The 13495-nt window shown below is 46.5% G+C and overlaps 1 protein-coding gene across 1 annotated transcript in view; it reads right to left on the reverse strand.

Moving 5' to 3' along the window:
• The window catches only part of LOC135527974 (fibulin-2-like), a 50052-nt gene that overhangs the window by 8204 nt on the left and 28353 nt on the right, over window positions 1–13495 (reverse strand). The window contains exon 9 of the mRNA XM_064956683.1: window positions 214–351. Coding sequence (XP_064812755.1) covers window positions 214–351 — 138 coding nt within the window. The remainder of the gene's footprint in view (window positions 1–213; window positions 352–13495) is intronic.

Raw genomic sequence — 13495 nt, forward strand, 5'->3', positions numbered from 1 at the left:
TGTGTGGCATTCAACCCCTCTATACCTGGTCTGCTCCCGTCTGATCCCCCTCCTGTGTGGCATTCAACCCCTCTATACCTGGTCTGGGTATACCTTTACATTTATATTGACACACTGTTATAGTTATATTCATAATGTTACATTCATACTATTACTCTTGTTAACAGTGGCCCAGGTCTGCCCAGCCCAGTTAGTCCCGACAGCCCCTCTTACCAATGCAGTTTCCATGTGTGTCCTGTGTGAAGCCCATGGAGCAGCGAGGTTTGGCATTACACCTGAACGAGCCCTCACTGTTCACACACTCAAAGCCTGGCCCACAGTTATGAGTCCCCTGAAAACACTCATCAACATCTGCAAACAGAGACAGGCATAAGCAGGATGTATATTAGAAATGAAATCTAATGTATGACAAATTATGTAAAAACATGTTTGGTTGGTGATCTATTGTCAGTTTGTAATCAATCTATTGTAATCCATTAATTAAGTTGCTTAGAGAAGTAAAACCTGTTAGAGTGTAATGTCTACTGCAACCACTGGGTGTCACTGTGCTACTGTGGCCATGAGACAGCAGCGAGAGCACCCCAAAATTAGCAGATAAATCATTTCACATAGATCTATTTATACACTCTCCTTCCCCTTTAAAGAGAACAATCAACAGTAAAAAGGTTAATTCTCCAACTTCAGAGAGGATCCTAGGAATGTTTCCCCCACCAATCCTCCTCATTACATTAGCACAACAGCAGATACAGCTTCTTATTTCTCCATGATGAATCACCTCCAATGAGCCAGCCTGTCAGACCATAGTTATGTGCATTAGTCTTCCTATTCTCTGGTGCTTGTATCTGTGACAGTAGAGAGCAGTGAGTTCCCCCAGAGCAGAGCTCCTTACAGCTCGTTCACCTGTCTGCACTGGGATTCCCCTGATGTCAATCATCCTGACACATCTGCTGTTGTACACAGCCTTGTCACTGCAGAGAAATCACATCTGTCATAAACAGGGCTTAGAGAGCGAACTTCTCTCTCTGTGTGTGTGTGTGTGTGTGTGTGTGTGTGTGTGTGTGTGTGTGTGTGTGTGTGTGTGTGTGTGTGTGTGTGTGTGTGCGTGCGTGCGTGCGTGCGTGCGTGCGTGTGTGCGTGCGTGTGCATGCAGAAAACAAGTGTGTGTGTGTGTGTGTCTTCCTCTGTGCATGAAGCCACATGTACTGTACGTCTGTGAGGCTCTATGATCCCTGTAGGGACATCATACGGTATGTACCATGTTAAAGCCTCAGCATGGCCCCTGGGGAGGGCAGGGCTTCAACTAGCACATTAAGACAATCCTGGTCTTGGCACAGCTGGCACAGGACTGAGAGAAGCTCTGACAGACCCAGACATACTGAGACAGAGAGAGACCGCGGTCAGGGACAGGAATAAACGTGTGAGAGATTGGCAGGGTGCTCAGTCGCAGTCAAAGCAATACTATAGGAAGGTAATTGGCTCATGACAAATCAAGGAGGGAGCTGGCTCGACAACCTCACAAAGGCGAGGGAGTTCACTCTACCCAAGCAGGGACAGCAATTATTGGATAAGAAATTGGGGAAGACAATCAACTCCTGGAGTAAGCAGTGAGGAGAGAATTAGCTTTGTAAGATGTAGGAGGGGAGGGGACTTCAGTCGATGAGAGGGGACTTTAATTGATGTGAAGTAATTGGGCAGGGAATTGAAAGAGGAGTAGATACATAACAACACAGTCTCCATCCCACACTCCAACCAGCCGACAGAAGTGGCAGCAGTTATGAGCACCGTGTTTAAATGCTCATTTGGTTGACTCACTGCTGTGAGAGTCTCATTTCTGTTGAAGCCCAGAGCAGCTGTAGTCCCTACTCTAACACCCTCTACCAGAGCAGCTGTAGTCCCTACTCTAACACCCTCTAACAGAGCAGCTGTAGTCCCTACTGTAACACCCTCTACCAGAGCAGCTGTAGTCCCTACTGTTACACCCTCTACCAGAGCAGCTGTAGTCCCTACTCTAACACCCTCAAACAGAGCAGCTGCCGTCCCTACTCTAACACCCTCTGCCATAGCAGCTGTAGTCCCTACTCTAACAGCCTCTAACAGAGCAGCTGTAGTCCCTACTCTAACACCCTCTACCAGAGCAGCTGTAGTTCCTACTCTAACACCCTCTAACAGAGCAGCTGTAGTCCCTACTCTAACACCCTCTACCAGAGCAGCTGTAGTCCCTACTCTAACACCCTCTACCAGACCAGAGCAGCTGTCGTCCCTACTCTAACACCCTCAAAACGAGCAGCTGTAGTCCCTACTCTAACACCCTCAAACAGAGCAGCTGTCGTCCCTACTCTAACACCCTCTACCAGAGCAGCTGTAGTCCCGACTCTAACACACTCTACCAGAGCAGCTGTAGTCCATTCTCTAACACACTCTACCAGAGCAGCTGTAGTCCCTACTCTAACACTCTCTACCAGAGCAGCTGTAGTCCCTACTCTGACACCCTCTACCAGAGCAGCTGTAGTCCCTACTCTAACACCCTCTACCAGAGCAGCTGTAGTCCCTACTCTAACACCCTCAAACAGAGCAGCTGTCGTCCCTACTCTAACACCCTCTAACAGAGCAGCTGTAGTCCCTACTCTAACACCCTCTACCAGAGCAGCTGTAGTCCCTACTGTAACACCCTCTACCAGAGCAGCTGTAGTCCCTAATGTAACACCCTCTACCAGAGCAGCTGTAGTCCCTACTCTAACACCCTCTACCAGAGCAGCTGTAGTCCCTACTGTAACACCCTCTACCAGAGCAGCTGTAGTCCCTACTGTTACACCCTCTACCAGAGCAGCTGTAGTCCCTACTCTAACACCCTCAAACAGAGCAGCTGCCGTCCCTACTCTAACACCCTCTGCCATAGCAGCTGTAGTCCCTACTCTAACACCCTCTACCAGAGCAGCTGTAGTCCCTACTCTAACACCCTCTAACAGAGCGGCTGTAGTCCCTACTGTAACACTCTCTACCAGAGCAGCTGTAGTCCCTACTCTAACACCCTCTACCAGACCAGAGCAGCTGTCGTCCCTACTCTAACACCCTCAAAACGAGCAGCTGTAGTCCCTACTCTAACACCCTCAAACAGAGCAGCTGTCGTCCCTACTCTAACACCCTCTACCAGAGCAGCTGTAGTCCCGACTCTAACACACTCTACCAGAGCAGCTGTAGTCCATACTCTAACACACTCTACCAGAGCAGCTGTAGTCCCTACTCTAACACTCTCTACCAGAGCAGCTGTAGCACCTACTCTGACACCCTCTACCAGAGCAGCTGTAGTCCCTACTCTAACACCCTCTACCAGAGCAGCTGTAGTCCCTACTCTAACACCCTCAAACAGAGCAGCTGTCGTCCCTACTCTAACACCCTCTAACAGAGCAGCTGTAGTCCCTACTCTAACACACTCTACCAGAGCAGCTGTAGTCCCTACTCTAACACCCTCTACCAGACCAGAGCAGCTGTTGTCCCTACTCTAACACCCTCAAACAGAGCAGCTGTCGTCCCTACTCTAACACCCTCTACCAGAGCAGCTGTAGTCCCGACTCTAACACACTCTACCAGAGCAGCTGTAGTCCCTACTCTAACACCCTCAAACAGAGCAGCTGTAGTCCCGACTCTAACACACTCTGCCAGAGCAGCTGTAGTCCCTACTCTAACACCCTCTAACAGAGCAGCTGTAGTCCCTACTCTAACACCCTCTACCAGACCAGCTGTAGTCCCTACTGTAACACCCTCTACCAGAGCAGCTGTAGTCCCTACTCTAACACCCTCTACCAGAGCAGCTGTAGTCCCTACTCTAACACCCTCTACCAGAGCAGCTGTAGTCCCTACTCTAACACCCTCTACCAGAGCAGCTGTAGTCCCTACTCTAACACCCTACCAGAGCAGCTGTAGTCCCTACTCTAACACCCTCTACCAGAGCAGCTGTAGTCCCTACTGTAACACCCTCTACCAGAGCAGCTGTAGTCCCTACTGTAACACCCTCTACCAGAGCAGCTGTAGTCCCTACTCTAACACCCTCAAACAGAGCAGCTGCCGTCCCTACTCTAACACCTTCTGCCATAGCAGCTGTAGTCCCTACTCTAACACCCTCTACCAGAGCAGCTGTAGTACTTACTGTAACACCCTCTACCAGAGCAGCTGTAGTCCCTACTGTAACACCCTCTACCAGAGCAGCTGTAGTCCCTACTCTAACACCCTCTACCAGAGCAGCTGTAGTCCCTACTGTAACACCCTCTACCAGAGCAGCTGTAGTCCCTACTGTTACACCCTCTACCAGAGCAGCTGTAGTCCCTACTCTAACACCCTCAAACAGAGCAGCTGCCGTCCCTACTCTAACACCCTCAAAAAGAGCAGCTGCCGTCCCTACTCTAACACCCTCTGCCATAGCAGCTGTAGTCCCTACTCTAACACCCTCTAACAGAGCAGCTGTAGTCCCTACTCTAACACCCTCTACCAGAGCAGCTGTAGTCCCTACTCTAACACCCTCTACCAGAGCAGCTGTCGTCCCTACTCTAACACCCTCAAAACGAGCAGCTGTAGTCCCTACTCTAACACCCTCAAACAGAGCAGCTGTCGTCCCTACTCTAACACCCTCTACCAGAGCAGCTGTAGTCCCGACTCTAACACACTCTACCAGAGCAGCTGTAGTCCCTACTCTAACACTCTCTACCAGAGCAGCTGTAGTCCCTACTCTAACACCCTCTGCCATAGCAGCTGTAGTCCCTACTCTAACACCCTCTACCAGAGCAGCTGTAGTCCCTACTGTTACACCCTCTACCAGAGCAGCTGTAGTCCCTACTCTAACACCCTCAAACAGAGCAGCTGCCGTCCCTACTCTAACACCCTCTGCCATAGCAGCTGTAGTCCCTACTCTAACACCCTCTACCAGAGCAGCTGTAGTCCCTACTCTAACACCCTCTACCAGAGCAGCTGTAGTCCCTACTCTAACACCCTCTAACAGAGCAGCTGTAGTCCCTACTCTAACACCCTCTACCAGAGCAGCTGTAGTCCCTACTCTAACACCCTCTACCAGACCAGAGCAGCTGTCGTCCCTACTCTAACACCCTCAAAACGAGCAGCTGTAGTCCCTATTCTAACACCCTCAAACAGAGCAGCTGTAGTCCCTACTCTAACACCCTCTACCAGAGCAGCTGTAGTCCCGACTCTAACACACTCTACCAGAGCAGCTGTAGTCCATACTCTAACACACTCTACCAGAGCAGCTGTAGTCCCTACTCTAACACTCTCTACCAGAGCAGCTGTAGTCCCTACTCTGACACCCTCTACCAGAGCAGCTGTAGTCCCTACTCTAACACCCTCTACCAGAGCAGCTGTAGTCCCTACTCTAACACCCTCAAACAGAGCAGCTGTCGTCCCTACACTAACACCCTCTAACAGAGCAGCTGTAGTCCCTACTCTAACACCCTCTACCAGAGCAGCTGTAGTCCCTACTCTAACACCCTCAAACAGAGCAGCTGTCATCCCTACTCTAACACCCTCTACCAGAGCAGCTGTAGTCCCGACTCTAACACACTCTACCAGAGCAGCTGTAGTCCATACTCTAACACACTCTACCAGAGCAGCTGTAGTCCCTACTCTAACACTCTCTACCAGAGCAGCTGTAGTCCCTACTCTGACACCCTCTACCAGAGCAGCTGTAGTCCCTACTCTAACACCCTCTACCAGAGCAGCTGTAGTCCCTACTCTAACACCCTCTACCAGAGCAGCTGTAGTCCCTACTCTAACACCCTCTACCAGAGCAGCTGTAGTCCCTACTCTAACACTCTCTACCAGAGCAGCTGTAGTCCCTACTGTAACACCCTCTACCAGAGCAGCTGTAGTCCCTACTGTAACACCCTCTACCAGAGCAGCTGTAGTCCCTACTATAACACCCTCTACCAGAGCAGCTGTAGTCCCTACTGTAACACCCTCTACCAGAGCAGCTGTAGTCCCTACTGTTACACCCTCTACCAGAGCAGCTGTAGTCCCTACTCTAACACCCTCAAACAGAGCAGCTGCCGTCCCTACTCTAACACCCTCTGCCATAGCAGCTGTAGTCCCTACTCTAACACCCTCTAACAGAGCAGCTGTAGTCCCTACTCTAACACCCTCTACCAGACCAGAGCAGCTGTCGTCCCTACTCTAACACCCTCAAAACGAGCAGCTGTAGTCCCTACTCTAACACCCTCAAACAGAGCAGCTGTCGTCCCTACTCTAACACCCTCTACCAGAGCAGCTGTAGTCCCAAATCTAACACACTCTACCAGAGCAGCTGTAGTCCATACTCTAACACACTCTACCAGAGCAGCTGTAGTCCCTACTCTAACACTCTCTACCAGAGCAGCTGTAGTCCCTACTCTAACACCCTCTACCAGAGCAGCTGTAGTCCCTACTCTAACACCCTCTACCAGAGCAGCTGTAGTCCCTACTCTAACACCCTCTACCAGAGCAGCTGTAGTCCCTACTCTAACACCCTCTACCAGAGCAGCTGTAGTCCCTACTGTAACACCCTCTACCAGAGCAGCTGTAGTCCCTACTGTAACACCCTCTACCAGAGCAGCTGTAGTCCCTACTGTAACACCCTCTACCAGAGCAGCTGTAGTCCCTACTGTAACACCCTCTACCAGAGCAGCTGTAGTCCCTACTCTAACACCCTCTACCAGAGCAGCTGTAGTCCCTACTCTAACACCCTCTACCAGAGCAGCTGTAGTCCCTACTCTAACACCCTCTACCAGAGCAGCTGTAGTCCCTACTGTAACACCCTCTACCAGAGCAGCTGTAGTCCCTACTGTAACACCCTCTACCAGAGCAGCTGTAGTCCCTACTGTAACACCCTCTACCAGAGCAGCTGAGACCCATCTCTCTCTCCATTTCCTTCCAGTAGTCAACAACAGGACTTTAACAACTTGCTCATCTCATAGCTCTATCTCAGAGCTCACTGGCAGTGGATAAGAGCCCACAGTTAGCGTATTCTGCCAAGTGTGGGCAATGGAAATAATGATGAAGGCTGTGAGGTTTCTTTTTGGGTTGGAGCATTGTACATTCTCCACCGACATAAACACAAGTCAAGTGAGATTTTCGTATAGGGGGTATGCAGGCAAAATCTAATGCTAATATCTTGTTTATAATCATATTCAGCATCAAATAGACTTGTCCGTGTGGTCAGTTAAAAAATGGTGTCATTACTGTACTGTTGCTTACATGAAGCATGGTTCAAGATCTAATTGGCAGCTCCCAATCTCTGACTCGTAGTCACTCCCATGGGTGGCAACTGTGATTGTTTAGTTTTACAATGTGCTTTCCTCACATTGTGTAAGGTCAAATTAATACACACCAGTTGTTGTGTTGCTACTAGTTACAACTATACATGGGTCTACTGGAGAGTGAATGATTTGGGTGTTGTACAGTTTGCAGCTACTGTTCTGTCTCCATACCTTCACAGACATCGTTGTTGATCTGGTAACCCAGAGAACAGGTGATCTGACACACAAAACTACCAGCCGTGTTCACACATCTCTCATTCATCTGACAGGTATGAGTGGACATCAAACACTCATTGATATCTGTGTGAAAGGAGAGAGAGGTTGAGAGAAACCAAGAGTGAAACCAAGGGTGAAACCGAGAGACACCGAGAGACACCGAGAGAGACACAGAGAGAGAAACCAAGACAGACACCGAGAGAGAAACCAAGAAACCAAGACAGACACGAGAGAGAAACCAAGGGTGAAACCGAGAGAGACACAGAGAGAGACACCAAGAGACACCGAGAAAGACACCAAGGGTGAAACCGAGAGAGACATCAACAGAGACACCGAAAGACACCGAGAGAGACACCAATGCAGGTGCTTCTACACCTGCATTGCTTGCTGTTTGGGGTTTTAGGCTGGGTTTCTGTACAGCACTTTGAGATATCAGCTGATGTACGAAGGGCTATATAAATAAATTTGATTTGATTTGATTTGACCAAGGGTGACACCAAGGGTGACACCAAGAGAGACACCGAGAGAGACACGGAGAGAGACACCAAGGGTGACACCAAGGGTGACACCAAGAGAGACACCGAGAGAGACACCGAGAGAGACACCAAGAGAGACACCAAGGGTGAAACCAAGGGTGAAACCGAGAGAGACACCGAGAGAGATACCAAGGGAGACACCAAGACAGACACCGAGAGAGAAACCAAGACAGACACCGAGAGAGACACCGAGAGAGATACCAAAGGAGACACCAAGACAGACACAGAGAGAGAAACCAAGTGTGTAGGAGGGGAGATACAAAAGCAAAAAGAGAGAATGAAAGCATGAGACAAGATGGAGAGAGAGGGGAATGGGATGGAAAGGGTACATCAGAGTAAGTGAGAGAAATAGAGGGGAAAAGTAAGCACATTGGAATACCCTAGTCGCCCCTAGTCCTGTTAAATTCATGGTGTATCACAGGGGCAGTCCCAAATAGATTAAGCAGCCTGGCCTCCACAGAGGGAAGGGATTGGGGGCACAGCCACAGGGTGTAAGTCTCATACAATGAGAGATCTGTCAAAACACTGCACCACCATGTCACAACAGAACAATCCACTGCCACCAAGCAGGAAGTCTCAGTCTGCTAGAAGCGATGGCTTATCCCTTCAATATGGAATCCGAGCAATCTCTAACAGGGGTGGCGTAACATATGCTTTTCTACGAGATTACTTAAACAGATACAGTAACTCACTAATCAGCTTCATGGTAACAACCATACAATCCCATATTGTCTCAACTAGTAGACGTGTGTGGCGTGTAGTACTGTAGGGACAGTGTGAGATCACAAAGATAGAAACACATTTAATCACATAGTGGAGCCTGCCTCCAATTATAAGGCTCTGTTAGCCTGCAGCCTGGTGTCTTCGCCTCCATTAGTCCTCTGATCAGCAATTTTTTTATTTTATTTATTTTACCTTTATTTAACTAGGCAAGTCAGTTAAGAACAAATTCTTATTTCAATGACAGCCTAGGAACAGTGGGTTAACTGCCTGTTCAGGGGCAGAACGACAGATTTGTACCTTGTCAGCACGGGGATTTGAACTTGCGACCTTTCGGTTACTAGTACAACACCCTAACCACTAGGCTACCCAGCAATGTGCATGCATGCTCTGCCCACCTGAGGATCTTTCCATGTCCTGTGTTTGAGGAGTGTAAAATCCACTTGTCACTTAAATCTGGATTGATTGCTTTGATTTTACTCTGGTGACTCTTTCCAACTCTTGCTTGTGCCATTAGTGTGTTCCCGTTAATGTAATGACCAGGGAAACCTTTGTAATGACCTGCCAAACACGCTCTGGTAATGGCTGAAATGGGCTCAATGGAATACATAGGCATTCTGTTGCCTCTATAAAAACACAAACGTTTCGTCTGGGATTTAACGCATCGTCTCGGCAGTTACATCACAAGAAAGAGAAGAAAGATAACTTTATTTTTCTGGGTGTTGATGTTTGTGCAATTGAAAAAAAGGTATGTTTTAATAAAGTTCAAATGTTTACAAATTAGATGCGCTGAAATAAAAGCATCTTTCCAAACAGGAAAACTGGGATGATAGTGATATTATGTCTGATCTCGCATCACAGTTTACTGGTCACACACATGGTTAGCAGATGTTATTGGTCACATACACATGGTTAGCAAATGTTATTGGTCACATACACATGGTTAGCAGATGTTATTGGTCACATACAGTGCCTTGCGAAAGTATTCGGCCCCTTTGAACTTTGCGACCTTTTGCCACATTTCAGGCTTCAAACATAAAGATATAAAACTGTATTTTTTTGTGAAGAATCAACAACAAGTGGGACACAATCATGAAGTGGAACGACATTTATTGGATATTTCAAACCTTTTTAACAAATCAAAAACTGAAAAATTGGGCGTGCCAAATTATTCAGCCCCCTTAAGTTAATACTTTGTAGCGCCACCTTTCGCTGCGATTACAGCTGTAATTCGCTTGGGGTATGTCTCTATCAGTTTTGCACATCGAGAGACTGAAATTTTTTCCCATTCCTCCTTGCAAAACAGCTCGAGCTCAGTGAGGTTGGATGGAGAGCATTTGTGAACAGCAGTTTTCAGTTCTTTCCACAGATTCTCGATTGGATTCAGGTCTGGACTTTGACTTGGCCATTCTAACACCTGGATATGTTTATTTTTGAACCATTCCATTGTAGATTTTGCTTTATGTTTTGGATCATTGTCTTGTTGGAAGACAAATCTCCGTCCCAGTCTCAGGTCTTTTGCAGACTCCATCATGTTTTCTTCCAGAATGGTCCTGTATTTGGCTCCATCCATCTTCCCATCAATTTTAACCATCTTCCCTGTCCCAGCTGAAGAAAAGCAGGCCCAAACCATGATGCTGCCACCACCAGGTTTGACAGTGGGGATGGTGTGTTCATTGTGATGAGCTGTGTTGCTTTTACGCCAAACATAACGTTTTGCATTGTTGCCAAAAAGTTCAATTTTGGTTTCATCTGACCAGAGCACCTTCTTCCACATGTTTGGTGTGTCTCCCAGGTGGCTTGTGGCATAAAAACAATACTTTTTATGGATATCTTTAAGAAATGTCTTTCTTCTTGCCACTTCCATAAAGGCCAGATTTGTGCAATATACGACTGATTGTTGTCCTATGGACAAAGTCTCCCACCTCAGCTGTAGATCTCTGCAGTTCATCCAGAGTGATCATGGGCCTCTTGGCTGCATCTCTGATCAGTCTTCTCCTTGTATGAGCTGAAAGTTTAGAGGGACGGCCAGGTCTTGGTAGATTTGCAGTGGTCTGATACTCCTTCCATTTCAATATTATCGCTTGCACAGTGCTCCTTGGGATGTTTAAAGCTTGGGAAATATTTTTGTATCCTAATCCGGCTTTAAACTTCTTCACAACAATATCTCGGACCTGCCTGGTGTGTTCCTTGTTCTTCATGCTTTTAACGGACCTCTGAGACTATCACAGTGCAGGTGCATTTATACGGAGACTTGATTACACACAGGTGGATTGTATTTATCATCATTAGTGAGGTTGGATGGAGAGCATTTGTGAACAGCAGTTTTCAGTTCTTTCCACAGATTCTCGATTGGATTCAGGTCTGGACTTTGACTTGGCCATTCTAACACCTGGATATGTTTATTTTTGAACCATTCCATTGTAGATTTTGCTTTATGTTTTGGATCATTGTCTTGTTGGAAGACAAATCTCCGTCCCAGTCTCAGGTCTTTTGCAGACTCCATCATGTTTTCTTCCAGAATGGTCCTGTATTTGGCTCCATCCATCTTCCCATCAATTTTAACCATCTTCCCTGTCCCAGCTGAAGAAAAGCAGGCCCAAACCATGATGCTGCCACCACCAGGTTTGACAGTGGGGATGGTGTGTTCATTGTGATGAGCTGTGTTGCTTTTACGCCAAACATAACGTTTTGCATTGTTGCCAAAAAGTTCAATTTTGGTTTCATCTGACCAGAGCACCTTCTTCCACATGTTTGGTGTGTCTCCCAGGTGGCTTGTGGCATAAAAACAATACTTTTTATGGATATCTTTAAGAAATGTCTTTCTTCTTGCCACTTCCATAAAGGCCAGATTTGTGCAATATACGACTGATTGTTGTCCTATGGACAAAGTCTCCCACCTCAGCTGTAGATCTCTGCAGTTCATCCAGAGTGATCATGGGCCTCTTGGCTGCATCTCTGATCAGTCTTCTCCTTGTATGAGCTGAAAGTTTAGAGGGACGGCCAGGTCTTGGTAGATTTGCAGTGGTCTGATACTCCTTCCATTTCAATATTATCGCTTGCACAGTGCTCCTTGGGATGTTTAAAGCTTGGGAAATATTTTTGTATCCTAATCCGGCTTTAAACTTCTTCACAACAATATCTCGGACCTGCCTGGTGTGTTCCTTGTTCTTCATGCTTTTAACGGACCTCTGAGACTATCACAGTGCAGGTGCATTTATACGGAGACTTGATTACACACAGGTGGATTGTATTTATCATCATTAGTCATTTAGGTCAACATTGGATCATTCAGAGATCCTCACTGAACTTCTGGAGAGAGTTTGCTGCACTGAAAGTAAAGGGGCTGAATAATTTTGCACGCCCAATTTTTCAGTTTTTGATTTGTTAAAAAAGTTTGAAATATCCAATAAATGTCGTTCCACTTCATAATTGTGTCCCACTTGTTGTTGATTCTTCACAAAAAAAATACAGTTTTATATCTTTATGTTTGAAGCCTGAAATGTGGCAAAAGTTCAAGGGGGCCGAATACTTTCGCAAGGCACTGTACACATGGTTAGCAGATGTTATTGGTCACACACATGGTTAGCAGATGTTATTGGTCACATACACATGGTTAGCAGATGTTATTGGTCACACACATGGTTAGCAGATGTTATTGGTCACATACACATGATTAGCAGATGTTATTGGTCACCCACATGATTAACAGATGTTATTGGTCATATTCACATGGTTAGCAGATGTTATTGATCACATACACATGATTAGCAGATGTTATTGGTCACAAACATATGGTTAGCAGATGTTATTGGTCACACACATGATTAACAGATGTTATTGATCACATACACATGATAAGCAGATGTTATTGGTCACACACATGATTAGCAGATGTTATTGGTCACACACATGATTAACAAATGTTATTGGTCACATACACATGGTTAGCAGATGTTTTTGGTCACAAACACATGGTTAGCAGATGTTATTGGTCACATTCACATGGTTAGCAGATGTTATTGTTCACACACATGGTTAGCATATGTTATTGGTCACATTCACATGGTTAGCAGATATTATTGGTCACATACACATGGTTAGCAGACGCTATTGCGAGTGTCACGAAATGCTTGTTCTTCTAGTTCCGACAATGTAGTAATATCTAACATGTAACCTAACAATTCCACAAAAATGACCTAATATACACAAATCTAAGTAAAGGGATGAAATAAGAATGTATACATATAAATATATGGATGAGCAATGACCGAGCGGCATAGGCAAGATGCAATAGATGGTATATATAAGATAAGATAAGATTCATATGAGATGAGAAAGGAAATATCTGTAAATATTATTAAAGTGACTAGTGATCCATTTATTAAAGTGGCCAATGATTTCAAGTCAGTATGTAGGCAGCAGCCTCTCTGTGTTAGTAATGGCTCTATAGCAGTCTGATTGCCTTGAGATAGAAGCTGTTTTTCAGTCTCTCGGTACCAGCTTTAATGCATCTTCTGGAAGATAGCAGGGTGAACAGGCAGTGGTCGGGTGGTTGTTGTCCTTGATGATATTTTTGGCCTTCCTGTGACATCTGGTGCTGTAGGTGTCCTGGAAGACAGGTAGTTTGCCCCCGGTGATGCGTTAGGCAGACCTCACTACCCTCTGGAGAGCCTTACGGTTATGGGCGGTGCAGTTGATACTGACTGACAGGATGCTCTCGATAATGCA

Source organism: Oncorhynchus masou, chromosome 33, assembly GCF_036934945.1.
Source record: "Oncorhynchus masou masou isolate Uvic2021 chromosome 33, UVic_Omas_1.1, whole genome shotgun sequence".
Classification (NCBI taxonomy): domain Eukaryota; kingdom Metazoa; phylum Chordata; class Actinopteri; order Salmoniformes; family Salmonidae; genus Oncorhynchus; species Oncorhynchus masou.